Below are 20,243 nucleotides of genomic sequence, written 5' to 3' on the forward strand. Positions count from 1 at the left end.
GTCGCTGTAAAATTCTGGATTATATCCATCTGGTTTCCGGCCTGCTGAGGAGGACTTCTTTGTTGCGGATCCTGCGCTGGTTATAAAGGAAAAGGACGACATCGGGCCCCACCGTGCACTTCCACAAACTGTAAGAGGTCCACTTGGACCACTGGGATAAGGGGGGTGCGCACCCGCTTGAAAGTTAGGGTCAGTTAGGGATAGTTCCTGGGACTGCTATTCCTTAGTGTCCGCACCGCGAACACGGACACAGCAAAGGTGGAAATTGTTGTAGTATTTGACTTGAATTGTTCATACTGTTTTATTGTTAACCTGCTTTTATTAATTGATAGTAAATGCAATTTTCTTAATCTTGACTTCTGCGTACGCACTCTTTTCTGGTTGCGGAGTCATACCACCTGCCTTGCTCTCGGTTCACACTATAGTAAACAGTTACAAAGGGAATAGACCACTCAAGAGGACCCAGCATGTCTATTAATTATAAAAAACTGCAGATTTTATTGGGCTCATGCGATAGTTCTTTTTCCCTGCAGTGGCAGTGCAGAAGAATTGAACATTTGCTGCTGCATTCCCTGCAGGTGATGGGGCTCCTCGTACAGAGGATAACCTGTAATCTGCATATTTTTGGGGCACTCTTCTTTAAAAAAAAAAGGATTATAAAAAAAAAAAAACGACCTTAATAAATTAAAATCTTGAATTTAATTTCCAGTACATGGTTCTGTCTTTGAAAAGATAGAAAGACACATTTGTTAGATGTATAGGTTTTATTAGATTGCTTCCCCAAAACAATGGTTGTGATAATTGCTATTTGCTGAGTTCCATATTATGATGATCATAGATTACATAATAAGTTTAGATATCAGGGTTTACGTGAGTGGGTTATACGTAACTTCATTTTTTTCTCCTCTGCTTCATAGTTTGTCAGTTCTTGATGCATCCATTGAAGATAATTATTAACCTTGGTATATATTCCGAAATTATCTAGCCTCCCACATCCCTCTCCCCAGCTTACCAACCCTATAAGAAACCATGTGTCTCTAAAGTTGGTGACCATGGGCCCGCCACTGTCTCCAGAACAAGCATCTTGCCTGTCACCCAACCTTCCAGCACATAGCATGTTATCAGTTACACGGTTCTGCATGACCTCAGAACAATTCTCGTGGGGCACTATAGGAATCTGTATGTAGCTGAGAATACTAGTACGGTTGCGAAGTGATTGGTCTTGATTGCCCCACCCAGTTACAATGGTCTCTGTTCCTTCAAGTGTCAGTTTTGTTTCAGCAAGTCCATAGCTTGGCAGACAAATAGGCAGCACATACTTGTTATAGACGGCAGGCTGACTCAGACGTAGTAGAGCAATATCATTATCTACAGTCTCAACTTTGAACTGAGGGTGAGTAATGATTTTAGTTACATAAATTTGCTGCTCGGTATCTTCCAGTGTCCGGCGGTCAAATTCACCTATAGTGTGATATGTCCAAAGAGATATAAGTAAATTGCAAGTATGTCCTGCTATAATCCTTAGTTTAAAGGTGACATAGATATGAGAAATACGTTGACGGAAATAAATGCATGCAACTTTTTCTTACTATTGTCAACCACAAAATGTAATGGAGATGAACAGTTTTTTCCCTTCATAACAATTATGCGAAAATTAAATAACTAGGAGCCTATGTTTTGTGATGTGACAACATAAGAGTTTATGCCCTTTAAGGGATTGTCACATCACGGACAACCCCTTTATTATGCTATGCAAAAAGCATTTATCATATAGACAAAGTTAATACTGGATTTTTTTAACTTATGACCCATTCTCCTGATAGGTATCTGATCGGTGGGGGTTCGACACCCGGGGAGAAGGCATCAGAACTCGCAGTAGCACTGTGGCCATCTCTTAGGCCACCAAGCACAGCACCGTACAAGGTATTGCACTTCAGCCCCATTCACTTCAATCGAACTGAGCTACACCTAGGCCATGTGACTAATGAACGTGACGTCACATGGCCTAGGCAAAGCTGGAGAAGCACCGATGCCTTCTCAAACAGCTGATGGGATGGGGACCAGGGTAGCAGACCCCCACTGATCAGATACTGATCAGACCAGACCAGAGAATAGGCTCTTAGCAAAACTACACATTTTTATCAGCTTATCACCTGAGGACCTATGTAACAAGAATGAATTGTCTAAAATGGAAAACCTCTTTATTAATAAGTTTGCAAGTTCTTCAATGGGAGTTCACATATTCTACAGGAAACCTTTAGACTGGCCTCAATAGACTACGCAATCTGATATGATCTTGGAGGAACTTACTGGAGACAGTTCATCCTATAGCTTACTCGTCCATGTCCTGGCAAGGTTTCTTCTAATGTCTTATACTATCTTAACAATATACTGATTGTTAACATACAGGGGCTGTCCATTAGAATTTTTTTTATATCTATACCATAGTTCAAAACATATTTTATATTTACACTTATTGGAAAAAAGTGCTCTTCTGCCCAGATATCCCAGGAATTAAGTCAGTATAGTGTCATCTGCCCTTTTTAATGAACCTCCTTTTTGTGTCCACCTCTGTAAATGTTCTGAGGTGGACACACATGCTCAGTCTTACATCTCTCTGCTTCTCTGGGTATGCGGTGTAATCCCCAGTGTGGTTAGCTAACTGCTTCTGAAACTGCGGGGTCTTTTCTGCTTCTTAAAGGAGATGCTGAGCAAGCAATGAGAGAGTGGGATGGTGCTACTGTAATTGCTGAGGTGGACACAGAAAAGCTGTGCAAAAGGGAAAAGCAGGTGGTGGTATTCTAAGGTTATTTATGGAATACCTGCATTTTTTTAATAAGTGTAATACAAAATTTCTTTACAATTATGGGCTGGATTTAACTGTAGACACTATCTTTTGTGGAACAACCTCTTTAGGGATTTTGAAACCTTCAACATCTTCATGTATATACAGCACAGGCATCAATAGATACATACCAAGCCGGACAAAGTACTTTCCGTTCTGTCTAAAACAATGGGCTGCACTTATGACCCATGATGGATAAATCAGGACTCCACCGCAGTGAAACTTCTTCTCAAATACTATGAGAGCCTGCAAACACAAGAAGAATATGTAGACTTATTTTATTAGTATGGTAGAAATATTGTTAAGTGCATTGTTTTAGTGGAGGCACAAATAATTTTCTAAAAATGTTTTTCTAGAATTCATCTATGGTACAAATTGAGAGTTAATCGTTTGCTTTTAACGTGGGGTGCACGTGTGTTAATGGCGGCACTGTGTGGTTTCTTGTAACTTTTTTCTCAGTTGTTAAAATCCACAGAAAGTAAATGTTTTTGTATTTCCTTTAATCTTCTCATTTATGACCAATACAAGCCCATACAAGTGACTGGGGACTTAGGATGGATGATTAAAATAACATTTCTCACCTCAAAGAAAGATGTGGATAAATGACAGCTGGCTCCTGAATATACAAGTTTGGTTTTTGCTGTAGACAACTTTGCTGTCATTTGCAACCAATTTATAAAGGATGCTGCACAATTTAAAAAAATTGTTGCACTCTAAAATATGTCTGAGTTGATTCTCCTATTTTGAGTGGAGTGCATTTAAAACATTTTTTAATTCATGAATCTGTTTAAAGGGGTTGCCTCACTTCAGCAAATGGCATTTCCTCATCGTCCTCAGGCAGCACAGAGCGGGATATTCTGTCTCCACCCTAGGACCAGCCCACATAGAATACTAAATTCGGTTCCATTCACGCGACAGTAAGTGTTTTTCAGTCCTTGAATTGCAGTACCGCAAAACATGGATACCAGCTGTGTATGTTCTGTGTATGTTCTGCAACGGATCGGCCAGCCCTATGATAGAAATGCCTACTCTTTTCCGTGATTGCGGACAAGAATAGGAAATGCTCTATCTTTTTTACGGGGCCACAGAACGGAAGTACGGATGTGGAGGGCACTGAATGAATTTTGCGGACCCGGAAATACGGTTGTGTGAATGTACCCTCAAGAATTAGCATAATTAATTGCTGGTACTGTATGAACCCTCTGTTACAGCTAACTCATGTGTTTTTATTTTGTCCATATAACTTATGGTCAGTGGCAGCGGAATCCATTACGGAATTATTAGATAACCCCAACCTTGTACGCCGAAATTGAAACACAAAGTTTGCTCAACACAAAATGTGAACTGATGTTTGGAGGACATGCTATGTGAGTTGCCTGCAGTAAATACAGATCTAGCAATGTCAGTTTAATTTCCTGAAGCAAATACTAACCATATAATGGGTTGGTTCAGTGCAATAAGTACAGACTAAAATTACTTGAACGCCACCTGGATGTCCATGGCTGCGATTGGACAGCGCTACAGCCTGGGAGAAGGAATGCCCAGGGTGAAACGGGGCAGACTCCGCCTAGTAGAACCAATTCAGTGAAGATACTGGAGGACACAGCGGGCGAACGGAGCAGCGCCCAGGAACAGTAGTAAGTGCAGTGAAATCCCTGGGTGCCGCTCTATGTAGCCTGATAATTATCTTACAATGTTTGGACCGATGAAAGGTCCTCTTTAAGTATATCAAGTATAATCCAAGACACAGGAGTGTCCCTGGCATTAAGTATAATTCATGCCACAGGGGTGTCCCTGGCATTTAGTATATTGCAAGCCACAGGGGGCCATGGCATAGCAATATTACACTCCATTGTAGGTGTTCCTGGCAGTGTTAGACTTCTTGCACTGATTTTGCAGGTCTTACTGCCATCAAGTATGTTTCATGTCTTGGGAGTTTCCTCAGGATCTGGTGTTTTGTTTGCTGAGGAGTTTCTCTGGCATCTCTTAAAATGTCTTGCCGTGAGTGCCCCCAGCTTCCATTACTTTCTCTCCGGACTGGCATCAGGTAGATTCTTAGCCTTAAGGGATTCTCTAGTATCTTGTATTTTGCTCACCATGTGATCCCTTGTGATATTGTCTTTCCAGGGGGTCTCCTCTAATTCCTCTGTTACCATTGTAGGTGTCTCCTAAACGTGTAGATATTACTAGCTTGTGTTTCCTTTTTATCAGCTACTACAGTGCAGACAGGGGAGTGCTTGGCATTTCTGGGGCCCCAAGCAAAGTTTAGCTAAACACAATATTTACCCAGCAAACTAGTACCAGGCTGAACTGTTCTTATTGATAGTAGGGTCTATTGTGTGCCCCAGTGCCCCAATATCAATATGAACAGTTATGTACAGTCTGGTACTAGTATGCTGCCTATGTGCTCCACACAGGAGCAGCAAACTAGTACCAGGCACCAATTATATTGATATTGGGGCACTCATTGGCAGCAGACTATTACCAGGCTGAACCATTCATATTCATATTGGGGAAAATTGGGCGCCCAGAAGTATGAACGTATATGTCCAGCCTGATACCAGTCTGCTGCCTGTGTGCTTCATACAGAACTAGTACCAGGCACCATTCATATTGATATTGAGGCACTTAGGGGCAGCAGACTAGTATCAGGCTGAATCATTCATATTAATATTACAAACTGGATTCCAAAAAAGTTGGGACACTAAACAAATTGTGAATAAAAACTGAATGCAATGATGTGGAGATGGCAAATGTCAATATTTTATTTGTAATAGAATGTAGATGACAGATCAAACGTTTAATCCGAGTAAATGTATCATTTTAAAGGAAAAATACGTTGATTCAAATTTTCACGGTGTCAACAAATCCCAAAAAAGTTGGGACAAGTAGCAATAAGAGGCTGGAAAAAGTAAATTTGAGCATAACGAAGAGCTGGAAGACCAATTAACACTAATTAGGTCAATTGGCAACATGATTGGGTATAAAAAGAGCTTCTCAGAGTGGCAGTGTCTCTCAGAAGCCAAGATGGGTAGAGGATCACCAATTCCCACAATGTTGTGCAGAAAGATAGTGGCGCAATATCAGAAAAGTGTTACCCAGCGAAAAATTGCAAAGACTTTGCATCTATCATCATCAACTGTGCATGACATCATCCGAAGATTCCGAGAATCTGGAACAATCTCTGTGCGTAAGGGTCAAGGCCGTAAAACCATACTGGATGCCCGTGATCTCCGGGCCCTTAAACGACACTGCACCACAAACAGGAATGCTACTGTAAAGGAAATCACAGAATGGGCTCAGGAATACTTCCAGAAACCATTGTCAGTGAACACAATCCACCGTGCCATCCGCCGTTGCCAGCTGAAACTCTACAGTGCAAAGAAGAAGCCATTTCTAAGCAAGAACCACAAGCTCAGGCGTTTTCACTGGGCCAGGGATCATTTAAAATGGAGTGTGGCAAAATGGAAGACTGTTCTGTGGTCAGACGAGTCACGATTCGAAGTTCTTTTTGGAAATCTGGGATGCCATGTCATCCGGACCAAAGAGGACAAGGACAACCCAAGTTGTTATCAACGCTCAGTTCAGAAGCCTGCATCTCTGATGGTATGGGGTTGCATGAGTGCGTGTGGCATGGGCAGCTTGCATGTCTGGAAAGGCACCATCAATGCAGAAAAATATATTCAGGTTCTAGAACAACATATGCTCCCATCCAGACGTCATCTCTTTCAGGGAAGACCCTGCATTTTTCAACAAGATAATGCCAGACCACATTCTGCATCAATCACAACATCATGGCTGCGTAGGAGAAGGATCCGGGTACTGAAATGGCCAGTCTGCAGTCCAGATCTTTCACCTATAGAGAACATTTGGCGCATCATAAAGAGGAAGGTGCAACAAAGAAGGCCCAAGACGATTGAACAGTTAGAGGCCTGTATTAGACAAGAATGGGAGAGCATTCCTATTTCTAAACTTGAGAAACTGGTCTCCTCGGTCCCCAGACGTCTGTTGAGTGTTGTAAGAAGAAGGGATGCCACACAGTGGTGAAAATGGCCTTGTCCCAACTTTTTGGGGATTTGTTGACACCATGAAATTCTGATTCAACATATTTTTCCCTTAAAATGGTACATTTTCTCAGTTTAAACTTTTGTTCCGTGATTTATGTTCTATTCTGAATAAAATATTAGAAGTTGGCACCTCCACATCATTGCATTCAGTTTTTATTCTTGATTTGTATAGTGTCCCAACTTTTTGGGAATCCAGTTTGTAGGATACATTGTGTGCCCATGCATCCCAATATCAATATGAATGGTTGTGTACAGCCTGGTGCTAATCTGCTGCCCGTGTGCGGCACACAGGAGCAGTAGACTAGTACCAGGCACTGTTCATATAAATATTGGGGCACAGGGGCAGGCTGCAGGATAGTGCTACCAGTATTCATAGTGACAATATGAATGCTGGTAGTAGTATCATCATGCAGCCTGACCCTGTTCTGTGCCCCAATAAATATCAATATCAATGCTGACAGCACTATCCGGCAGCCTGCCCCTGTGCCCCAATAAATATCAATCACTATTGTCTGGAGCCTGGGCTGAAGCTTCCTACCTCCGTTCCTGTGCTCTTTACTCCTGTAAAGGCATAACGCTTGGACGTCGTGCCTGGTGACATCATACGCGTTGCGTCCAGGCCTTAGTGATGTTTAAAGGGACTGCCAGCAATACCGGCGGTGGTTCCCTTGTTTCCATAACTGTATGTGTGCCGCCTTTAGGACTCTTTGAAAGATGTGGCACTATCTTACTTGTCTGTCAGGAGACCCAAGGGGACCCCACGCAATTGCATGGTTTGTGTGGTGGTAAAGACCACCACTGAGTGCAGTCTGCAGGGCTATATGAGCTCTTGTTCTCTGTTATCATCTTACTTTCTGATGATTCTGATAGGATATGCAGCTGCCGTCTTGCTTTCGTTTTATCCGCCATTGGGCTACAGTCTGCAGGGCTACGGTATATAAGCTATTCTCTATTGGCCTGTTTTCAGGGAGTTCTCACAGGAGATGCGGCTGTCTCCTTTCTTCCTTGTTATCAGCGTTATACAGTGTAGTTTGTATGAGCTATTGTTCTCTATCGTCACGTTTTCAGAGGGTTGCAGGACAGGTTATGCAGCTGCTTCCTTGCTTCCTTGTTCTCTTCATTCTATAGAGTTCTGACTTACAATCGCTGATTGCTCTTGGGTTTCTGATATTTCATATGTTTTGTGTATATAGCATGACTTCCAGCTGACCTTCGGTGGAAGAAACTGAGGTCTAACACAGGTGGTACAGTTGTGCTTCTGCTTTTACCAGTGTTATAGCCATGAATACAGGTTCTTCTAGATTTACCAGTGTTATAGACATGGGTCCAGGTTCTTCTGCATTTACCAGTGTTATAGCCATGGATCCAGGTTCTTCTGCATTTGCCAGTGCTATCGCCATGGATCCAGGTTCTTTTGCATTTAACACAGTTATAATCACAGATCCAGGTTCTTCTGCTTCTCCATTAGGGAGATTTTTCTTTCATCATTGGACAACAGTTCTTCACGTTGAGCCTTTACACTAGCTTGCTCTATTATCAGAAGATTACTCCTGTGTACAAGTCATCCTCAAAACAATAAGATGTGTAAAGAATCTCTATGTCCTGACTTGCTTGTCAGAGACAGTTCTCTTTCTCGTGATCCTGTTTTGAAGAGTGAAAAAGTTTGGTTAGGCTTGTCAGGTGGATGCATCTTTCAAATCCCCAGAGAAGATGACACTTTCAAGTTTGCTACATTCCACCTGTTTCTGTTGAGCCACAAAGAAGGTTTTTGTGTTGTACAAGAGGAATCCCTGATTAAGATACATTGGATCCATTCCCACAGTCTTAAAGAATCACATGATGTGGGGGAGGGGAGTGGTCCTGGCATGTTACAGGCCATTTTCAGAATTGCCTTTAGTCCTAGGGAGGTGTCTCTGGCATCAAGTGAATGCCACACCATGGCCATGGCATCTGATGTTACATGCTGTGCTGGATTTAGGTATGCACTCAGGCCTAGTTTCTGATCATTTGGACAAAATTGTGTATTATAAGTGTTCTTATGGAAAACAACAAAGCCTTAAAGTAATGATGTAACATAAGGAAAATGCAGGGTAAACTAAAAAACAACATTGGGTATCAGTGTTGGGCAGGCTCAGTCTGGCCCACCGGGGAGGTTGGGGATTCTTTGGTAGGCCCCCAGTCTCCTGCGCCCGGAGAAAATACAGAGATGTGATTCTTTTTTCTTGTTTCTCAGGAAAGATAATTATTGTAGCCACTAGGTGGCAGTATCGCACATTGATGCAGCCTCCTACTGGTGTGAATTGTACAGGATGCTCCGCAGTATCTTCTAAACTTCTGGTGCTGCTGGCAGTCAAGGAGGAGAGAACATGTCTGGCCATCCTTCTGGCCTCCCTGCTGCTAGGAAACTGTGGTTGCTGGAGAGAAGGATTCCTCTGTGGTGCTGGGCTGATTTCTCAGGTGTGTGACAGTAGTGAGCTATAGGAGACGGTAATGGGGAAATAGGGGATTTGTTTATAGTAGACTCAGATCTCTGTATGTGTGCGGCTCTCTGCAGAGTTCAGAGTGGCATTGGGGGGACTCTGTCCTAGGTGCCCCCAATGCCTTTGCTTTAGGTGCACCCCCATTAGTCCCACATCTCCAGATGACCCCCCAATGCCCCAACTCTAAATACACCCCTAATATTGCCTCTTCTCCAGTTGCCCCCCCCAGTACATCTGCTCCAGGATTACCACTATTACCCTCCCTCAAAAGACCCTAATGCCTCTGCTTTAGGTGCACCTTCATAAATTCCCCAACTCCAGATGCCCCCACTCTAAATGCACCACCAATATTGCCTCTTCTACAGTTACCCCTGCTCCAGGATCCCAACTACTACCCTGCCTCAGGTGACCCTAATGCCTCAGTTTCAGTAATGACCCTCCGTTTGTGCCCTTTGTTCTTCTAGCACATTTGCTTGGGCTTTGTTAAAGGTTATGACCTGCAAAGGTTGTTGGACTTATTCCTAAAAATTTTCGCACAGTGCATCACATTCTGCAGAATTGACACGTATGGTTTACATGGCGGTAGTGATGATATTCCGTATTTACGGTGGAGTGGTGGAGGATTTAAATGGGTTGTCCAGGTTTTCAAGTTAACCTCTCCACACCATAGGGCATAACTATATGATTAGTGGGGTCCGATTCTGCGACCCCCACTGATCCCAGGAACGGGTCCTGTTCCCCCTTTTTCATGGTGTGGCAGGCCACACATATGCCCTGCTGCTTCATTCATTCTCTTTGGGACCACTGGAAATAGTCAACGCTGTACTCCGCCATCTCCGGTGACCCCATAGAGAATGGATGGAGAGGCAGGGCATATGCTCGACCTGCCACTCAATCAAGAAGTGGGATCAGTGGGTGCTCCAGCGTTCAGACCCCCACGGATCACTTAGTTATTCCCGATCCTGTGGATAGAGGATAGCTAGAAAAGTGGACACATGGCCTTTAACAGGCGAGCATTTCTATTTTAGGTTGACACATATTTTGGGCCAGATTTTTAAAAAAAAATTAATTTTTTTTTTGCACCCAAAGAAAACCTTTAAGGATAGGGAATGTGAAAAGGTGAAAAAACCATGACACGAAAGGTGATAAGTGTCTGATTGATGGGGGTCTGACTGCTGGGACCCCCATGATCAAGGGAACGTGGTCTTAAGACCCTTGGGTACATAGATTGGCGGTAATGTAATGTCTCAGGACCCCTTTTTTCATGATCAGTGGGTGTTCCAGCAGTCAGACCCCAGCAATCTGATATTTATCACCTATCCTGTAAATAGGCAATAGGTCACTATAGTAGGACAACCCTTTTAATTATAATGTAGATAATGTACAATATGAGGAGGTTAAGATTTGGTCAATTTCATGCTAGACATTTATGCTTAACAGGGGTTAAAGGGTTTGTCTCACTTCAGTAAATGGCATTTATCATGCAGTTAATACAATACACTTACTAATGTATTGTGATTGTCCATATTGCCTCTTTTCCATACACAGCACATATACGTGGTTATTACCACCGTGTAATCCAGCAGTAGTGGCCGTGCTTACACACTATAGGGAAAGGCTGGAAGTGCTCATAGGCCAACACCTTTACCTATAGTGTGCAAGCACGGCCACCGCTGCTGGATTGCACGGTGGTAATAACCACGGATACCTGCTTTGTATGATGTGATGGAAAAGAGTCAATATGGACAATCACAATACATTAGTAAGTACCTTGTATTAACTTTCTCTACATGATAAATGCCAATTGCTAATTAAGTGAGACAACGCCTTTAAGTGTGCTACACTTAATAGGGTTAGGCATAAATGTCTTGGTGTGTGCATTGCCTGTTTCCTATGTGTGATTGATGTGTGCTATATATGTTCTATGTATCAGTGGTGTATGTGCAGCATGTGACATATACATCAGTGGCATGTGATCCATGTATAAGTGTCTTGTGTCCCACATCTGTCCAATAAGTGATTAGCGTGCGCTACATGTGTCTTGTCTCTGACTGACTTAAGTGCAGGATATCCATTTTGCTGTGAATGTCTGCCATCATACTTCATTTTTAATATTTCTGTTATCACTGCAAGTGCTCATGAACACGACCATTGGATGTTTTGCAGTCTGCAAATTGCGGATCCGCAAAACATGGATATCGGGTTTGTGCATTCCACATTATGCGGAAAAGAACAGCCGGCCTCTAATATAACAGTTCTATCCTTGTCTGTAATGCCGACAATAATAGGGCATGTTCTATCATTTTGCAGAATGGCCATTGAAGTGAAGTGAACGGTACAGAAATAGACAAAAAAAAAAATAAGTTAGTGTGCAGGAGCCCTAAGGTGGGCCCCCAGAATCAGTTACACTGGTGGGCCCTAAGTACCCCAGTCCGACACTGGAGTTGGGTAAATATCTGAATAAATATGATAGTAATGGTATTGATTGTATTAATGGTATTGCCTTTAACAATCAAAAGGCATATGATTAAACTGATATTAATGGTTAAAATGTTTTTATTGAAGAAGATATCAATGAAGGAAAAAAATAACAAATGTGTTAGGGTCCATTCACACGTCTGCAAAATGGGTCCGCATCCGTTCCGCAGAATTTTCAATGGGGCCGCAAGGATGCGGACAGCACACCGTGTACTTCCGTTCTGCAGCGCTGCAAAAAATAGAACATGTCCTATTCTTGTCCGCAGACACGGACAAGAAAAGGCATTTCTATTATAGTGCCGACCATGTGAGGTCCGCAAAATGCGGACCGCACATGGCCGGTGTCCGTGTTTTGCGGATCCACAATTTGCAGACCGCAAAACTGTTGCAGACGTGTGAATGGACCTTTTATACCACAATGTGTTATGAGTATACAGATGTATTAGAACTAAAAGGAAGTGATATATGTTATTATCACATGACAAAGACTTTCCAAAATATTGATTGCCATTGTTTATTTAATTTATCAAGAATTAAGAAGAGGATCATAATCAAGTGTAAATTCCTAAATATATCAGTATGTTTTTGTTTGAAGAATTATTACTGATTGAGTATATGTTATGTTGAAATTTAGTATTATCATTTAGTTGAGCTTAATAAACAGACAACTAGATAAGAAATAGAGTTTAGAAAAATGTATTTTTCTTTGGCAGGGGACCTCCATGGCTCCATTGGGTAATGTAATTTAAAGCAGTGTTGCATCAACAAAGTTCACAATGGGACATTTGTTTGTTTTGTATAATCCATCTGATGCAGGGGTGGTGGGACGTAAATGACACACAAGGAGCTTCTAAAACTTATTTCACCCCATCACATTGGCTGACATTGCCATAGATTGAGTTATTTTGGAGTTAAAACCCATGGACTGAGCTATACTGAACTGAATTTATTCTGAAATGGAGTTATTTTTTCTTTTTCTGCTCTGTGTGTCTTCTATTCTTCCAAAAAGCGATTTTATAGGTATGTAAATTACCTTGCTAAGGAGCCCAAGGGGTTGTCCCACGATCCGTTGGAGCCCAGCCACGCCCATCATTCCGGAGCCCAGCACCACCTACCAGTTAATTTATTTACTGCACTTGCCCTGACGTCATTCCTTCCAAGCACCGTAATCTCACGCAGGCGCAGTGTACACAGTAGTCTGTGCCTGTGTGGACTACTGGCACAAGCTTCCTCGATACAACTGCGCATGTGCCGCTCCCTGCGCATGCAAGATTACGGCGTTTGGAAGGAAAGACGTCAGGGCTAGTGCAGTGAATAAATTAACTGGTAGGCGGTGCTGGGCTCCGGAACGATGGGTGCGGCTGGGCTCCAACGGATCGTGGGACAACCCCTTGGGCTCCTTAGCAAAGTAATTTACATACAGGTGAAACTAGAAAAATTAGAATTATCATGCAAAAGTCCATTTATTTCAGTAATGCAAATGAAAAGGAATTGCATTAATGCAGCTTAAAATTAGGATTTTGTAAAAAGATTCAATGTTCTAGGCTCAAAGTCAGCTAATTAATCCATACCCCCTGAGAAAAGGGTACCTCAAAATTGAGACTTTCATAAGCTGTAAGCCATAATCATCCAAATTATAACAAATAAAGGCTTGAAATATCTCGCTTTGCATGTAATGAGTCTATCTCATATGTTAGTTTCACCTTTTAAATTGCATTACTGAAATAAATTAACTTTGCACGATATTCTAATTTTTCGAGTTTCACCTGTATCTATAAAATCGCTTTTTGGAAGAATAAAAGACACACAGAGCAGTAAGAGTGGGATCATTTAATACAAAACAAGGAGACTGATGGGTACATCTAAATATCTCTATATGGTAAATCTTGTTGACAGAATCCCTTTAATCCCAATAATTAATTCTATTTATATAGGATTTATATTTTATTTAAATCAATATCCATTATTATCACCTGTATTTTAGTTTGATTCATCAGCTAATCACCTTTAGGGGTTATAAATGGCATATTTTGGGGGAAATATTTTTTATTTTATTATTTGTATATTTTATGATTCTTTTTACATAATATTGATCATGAGGTAATATTGATCATAATTTATTTAAATTTTTCGGGGCAGCACGGCAGAGCTCGCTTTAATTTTTTTAAGTAGCAGCAGCGTTTAGTGTGACGGATCAGCGGGACACACTGCAGACGTCCCGAATTAACTGATCCAGGCAGGGAAATGATTAGACGTTACTGGTTGGAGAGGTTTAAAAAGGTGACAATAACAAACAAATAAACAAGATAAGGATGGCGAATACGTGAGGGCCAGTGATATGTCTTTCTAAATAAATAGTAGCAAAGGCCAGGTAGGGAATGACAACAGAAAGAAAAACAAACAGGAGACTTTAGAGTAGCGAGCTAGTTGCTACAAAAAATATAGTAATAAGTACTAAGAGACACAATTTTATTATCTGCAGCCACAGGGAAGGTATGAATGTAAATATCCCCTTGTATAGAGTTTGCAGTCTCTGCCTGACCTGCGATTAAATATAGAGAAAAATATAGATTTACATTTTTCTGCCAAACTAAATGCTGTTTGTATGTTTTAATTACACATAGGGCTTTCTTTTTCTTCTTTATTTATTTTAATAAGAAAAACATTAAACGTTATATTCTATATACAACAAACAAGGCCACAAACAGAATTATCATAGCTTACGGCTATTGATTTCTTTAAATTATTAATTCATTCTGGGCCATTAGGGTATTTTTGATTACATAACATATCAGATACCCGGATACCCCTTATAGTGTGACATGCACTTGATTCCAGGGTCATTCAAATGTACTTGATGCCAGAGTCACCATACTAGGCCTGATAGCATACCTGAAGCCAATACAGCATGTAACATATCACATGCCAAGGCTACCCACCATGGCATGACATGCATTTGATGCCAGGGTGACATCACCAGATCAAATGCTTAGCAGTGTGACAATGTAAACAAAATAGCCCTTGCAATGCAGCGCAAGACAAAGTGGGAGCATTGGAGCATGAAATGGAACAGCACAACAGCTGGTTGATTGGTGTACTGCAGGAAGTCTGGCATCTGAAGAATTGCACTCCATGGATGTTCCTGGTATCATTATACTCCTCTTCCACCTAGTAAGATTGTTACAATCTTCCAGCATATTAAGTGTCTGTTCATTCTGCCACGATAGAGCTAGGCCATCTCACGTCAGCCTTGGATGCCTGGTCTTGGCAGATAGCCAATTCAGAAATCTCCAGCAGCACATGCTCAGATCCTGGCATCAAGATCCTTCTATCTTAATGTTTAGTAAAATATGATCAATCATACCTTGCTGTGGCTGAAGGTGAAGCACCTTGTAAGAGGCCATTCCAAATTCCAAATAGTTGTTTCTACTGTCAAGTTGAAGGTGCTTAGTATACTCAAGCCCGAATCAACCAAGTCCTAGTAATTTAGCTATTAGCTTGTATCAAACGGAAGCCAGAGTTGAGTTAAATGTTTTCAATTTCCAAAAAGAATAATAGGCTCCAGTTTTGGAATCGCCAAGCTTGGCTGTAGTTGAAGTTGTGCTCTAGAAGATACAAATCTGATACTGACAGATGTCAATGATCTTTCTATGAGTTGAAGCATCCTTTTCCTTGTCATTCTTCCTCAGGGTCTTAGAGGAGCCTCTCATTGACTGAATTTTGGATTTTTCCTCTGCATCAAAACTGAATGTTGAAGTAATTTTCTATTGCAACTAACCGTTGAAGTACTCCTAATTTAGCCGTATTTTAGCTTAGTAAATAGCCCCCTTAGGGGGTTATTTATGACCAGATATATGGGAACTTTTGTGGCGTATATCTGGTGCAGATTCTGTTGCGCTCCAGGGTGAGGCAGAATCTGTGACTTATTCCCCACTCGCACCAGGTCTTAAAAAGTGGGCACAGCGGGGAAGGGGACGGAACGGCAGGCCTGTCTCATTCATCATTTTCTACTCCTGGTTTAGATGTAGAAAATGGTCAAAATGTAAGACAGCAAGAAAGTTGTCTTACATTAAGAATTGGCAGTGGATACGCCGGCGCCTCTACATAACTTTGGCGATCCACTGTCAGCTATAGTGCTTATTAAGACCGGCGTCTAAAAAGGTCTTAATAAATGTGCCTCTTAATCTCCAAAGAATCAACATTAAGCCCAGTGATATTATCATCTTGCCTGATAGACTGGAGAAACGTCTCCAGCACCAGAACCAGGAAAGAAGTTGTAGATATTGGAGAAAATTAAAAGTCAAATGTGTCGTGCGTGGGAGAGGCCTGCGGGTGAGAGGGCTCCAGGTAGTATAATCCTGAATAAATTGATTGGAAGGCCTGAGCAAACGTGGGAGAGTCCTTATAAAGGGTGCATTGATGGTACTTAACAGCGGATATCTAGTTTGCATGCATACTTTCTTGATAAGAGCAGACATTAGTTTACCTCCTTTGTTTCCATGTGCATATAACCAGTGTGTATAATAAAGGTGATTACGAGCTGATATAGATTCCAATATGTGTGGCAGCTGTAAAACCACTGACTGTAAGGCGACCTCGGCATTCTAGGAATCTTATGAGCCATTAAATTGAGTTTTCTGAAGAACAAGAACATGCATATGCATCTTATGTGTGAGTAAACACATGTGGTGTCTCATATTCAGAGAGTTAAAACTTTTAACATTAAATGTAGTATGGTTAGTCATGGTAATACAGAAAAAATATGAAAAACTAAAACTGTAAAAGACTGTATCTCTAAGGGTGGGATATGAATGGGAAAGAGAGGGAGGAAGGGAAAAGTTAGAGAGAAGGGTAAAAGGGTGGTTATACTGCAATGAGAGCTACACTAGCCCTGTTTAGTTGGGGGAGTAGTGTAGTGTACGGTAAGTAGTTATGGTTCCACAAGCTCCAGCTTGTGGAGTGTGGCACTCTAGAGGCTGAGCACTGATAGTCTTAAAGTGCTTTGGGGAGGTGAAAAGGACAATACAGACTAGCTAACTAGACGCAGGGGCACACTAGGGACTGCTCACGAGGAGCCTCGCAGCCCTGCCTGATATCTATTACTATGTTAGGATCACGTGGTACGGTCTCTTCACTTTCACCAAGACATGACGTTCTGCACTCCCTGGGGGCATATAAGGTCCGCTTGGCAAAGTTTTAGACAGACACCCCCTGTCCACATGGGCACAGGGAGGCATGGAGAGTGAGTGAGGGTGGCCCACGCGACCTCCCCTGTGGCACAACACTCGCTCATAACCCTGACAGGCTGAGAGAGACCTGTCAGCCTGGTAGACTGCCACCCGCTCCTCGTAAGATATAAGCTCGATCCGTTAATGGGATTATATCAGGCCAGAAACCAACCCAAGTAGCATGTAACGTCAAACCGAGACATGGACGTATGGATTTGTGGATTGAGATAAAAGAACAACCCAAGATCAAATTGTACAATAAACAATATAGGCACAGTGCTCACTTGCTCATCATTTGGAAGGCACGGAGGTGCATGGAACACAGCACCAAAGGTAAATCCCAAAAAAGGAACAAATTCCGGCATCCCAATAAAAATGATGGTCTTTATTAAACAAGTGATAAAAACCTCTATGGGAGTTTTTGTCACTTGTTTAATAAAGACCATAGTTTTTATTGGGAAGCTAGAATTTGTTTCTCTTTTCAAGATTAAATTGTATATATAATCGCCTTAAGCACACACTAGACAACTACACTATAAACAGAAAGGATATGAGCCTATTTCCTATGCAAGATGCCTATCACCCTTGACAGAAAATTGGCAGGCATCAAATTATATTTCCCATATTCCTCACAGGACCTATTCATAAGGTCAAGAAATATTCATAATAAATCTCCCAGGAGAAAAGAGATGTAAACTGCTACCTAACTAACAGGAGAAATTCCAATTGGGCAGAATCAAAATAATATGCGTCACCAATAACCTTTAAAACATATAAATAATGTCAAAGTACCAGAAGAACACAGTTGATGTAGCGGAGGCATACATATATTACATGGTGAAAAAACTGCAATGTATAAACCGGCACAAAAAAAACAGCACTACACAATCGCAAAGAAATAGCAAAAACCACATTACAGTAGTGCCACAAAAAGGAGGCCGCCAGTGAGGGATAGCATCTCTAAGAAGGCTTAGTCTGGTGGTAATTACGGTAACTGTGCAAAAAAAGACAAAGGCATAAAAACAAAAAATAAAAATAAACAAAGGCAAAAGATCCATAACATATCTACCACCATAGCTTCCTGTCCTGACGCTATCTCATAAAGGAATCACAATGACAAATCATAAACACAATGACATAGAGGTCAGCCTTGATTCTTGTCAGGTCTGGATGAACTTGTTCTGCCTACATAGCTCCACGGATCCCTGGCAGGTCGCTAGATTCAGAGGGCAGCCATGAATGGTTTGTACCCTATTAGCTAGTAGGAAGACTGTTACGACCAATAATTATTTTAAAATTTAGAATGTCTTCACTATTTTTTTAAGAATGAGTCCTGACCCGTTGCAGGCCCCTTGTGTATCTGATATATTACATTTTTTTATAGGTCTGGATAAAAATCTAAAATGTGCCACATTAAACGTACAGCCCTCAGCTCCTCTTATGATGTTAGATTGGCTGAGCATTCTTGGATTAAAAGATTTATGTCAGCAGCCTTCAGATTATGTCCCTCTTTGAGACCTCTCACTCCCTTTTGGAATTTAAACTTGGTATTGTGTGCTCTAACTCAGTCGCCATTTGAACCTATAAAAGTGATACCTGTAAAAATCCTCACTTTGAAAATGTCTTTTCTGTTAGCCATCACGTCAGCTAGACGAATTTCTGAAATTCAGGCCTTCTCTGCTTTTCCCCCTTATACCAACATTTTAGATGACAAAGTGATTATAAGACCCTTGCCCTTTTTTCTAAGGTGGTTTATGACTACGACAGAACCAGGACATAATATTGCCTTTTTTTTGTGCTAATCCCACCAAAAAACAGTTTTTGCTGCTTGGATGTTAGGAGATGTTTAATTACTTACCTGGAATCCACGAAAGAATAAAGGGTAGATGAGCATCTTCTGATCAAGTTTCAGGGATCTTGTAGGGGAAAGAAGGCATCCATAACATCCATTGCTAGGTGGGTTAAGTTGTCAATCTCAATTGCATATACCTCTAGCGGACTTCCTGTCCCAGAGGGGTTTGGTGCACGTTCAACAAGACCAGTGGCTACTACATAGGAAAGAGGGAACTGATGTTTTTCTCCCTCAGATTTAGAGAGCTGCCACCTGGTCCTCTCCTCATACCTTTCTAAGACACTATAGGTTGCATCTAGATTTGGATGCTGCCTCCGGGAGAAAGATGCTACAAGCTGTAGTCCCCCTTCCTAATTTTGAGTTGATTCATAGTTTAGTTCGCATGGGTGCTGTCATGGGAGAGGGGAAAACATAAATCACTTACTGGTAATTGTTTTTATTGAAACCAATGACAGCACCCCAAAATTTCTCAAGTGTATATATACATTTATAATTTATTTAATGGTGCTGCTTTATTAGCATACTTTATTTTTATTTATCGGATCCCTCATAGCTTAGGGATTCAATGATTAATATTGGTTCCCTAGCTGAGGTCTATTATTTTTCTTTTTCTTTGGTAAGCAATTTATGTTTTTCTTTGCGTTGATGGAGCTGCATGAGCTATGTTGGAGTGCATATTGCTTTTTTTTTTTTTACATTTTTGGGGGGAATGAGATGAGCAAAAAACAACTATTGTCAGTGTGTTTTATTTTTTTAATTTAATTATTTATTGTATTACTTGGATTGATATGATCATGATGATACCAAATGTATGCTTTTTTATTTTCGTATTCATTTTATACAACTTTTTTAAAGTACTTTACACTTTGTGTCAGCATACTGTATGTTTATGCAAAACAAGCTGTATTTTCCTCATTTTCAAGAACATCTTCATAACTTTTCCCTTATTTGGGAAGCAAGGTGGCCAAATAATAACTTTGTCAATGTTTTTCATTTATATTGTTTTTGGGTGCACCTTGTGGGGTACATTACATAATAACTTTATATTGTGGGTTGATACTGTGGGTTGATACTGGGACAACCATATCAAATGTATATAGTTTTTTTTTACTTCATAAAATCACCTTTTTCTTTAATTAAAAATCATCATTTGCATCACCATATTCTAGGGCCCATAACATTTTTACTTTTTCATTGAGTCAACTGTATAACAGCTTGTATTTTGCAGGACAGACTGTAGTTTTTATTGATACCATTTTGGGATACAAATACCTTTTTACACCATGTTTTGGG

General features: G+C 41.1%; 1 protein-coding gene across 1 annotated transcript in view; it reads right to left on the reverse strand.

The window, feature by feature from the left end:
• Positions 1-749: 749 nt before the first annotated feature.
• The window catches only part of PROC (protein C, inactivator of coagulation factors Va and VIIIa), a 99,845-nt gene continuing 80,351 nt past the window's right edge, over positions 750-20,243 (reverse strand). Inside the window, exons 8-9 of the mRNA XM_044290859.1 lie at positions 2,977-3,091; positions 750-1,461 (exon numbers count right to left, since the gene is read on the reverse strand). Coding sequence (XP_044146794.1) covers positions 860-1,461; positions 2,977-3,091 — 717 coding nt within the window. The 3' untranslated portion in view covers positions 750-859. The remainder of the gene's footprint in view (positions 1,462-2,976; positions 3,092-20,243) is intronic.

Source organism: Bufo gargarizans, chromosome 4 (genome assembly GCF_014858855.1).
Source record: "Bufo gargarizans isolate SCDJY-AF-19 chromosome 4, ASM1485885v1, whole genome shotgun sequence".
NCBI classification, from domain to species: Eukaryota; Metazoa; Chordata; class Amphibia; order Anura; family Bufonidae; genus Bufo; species Bufo gargarizans.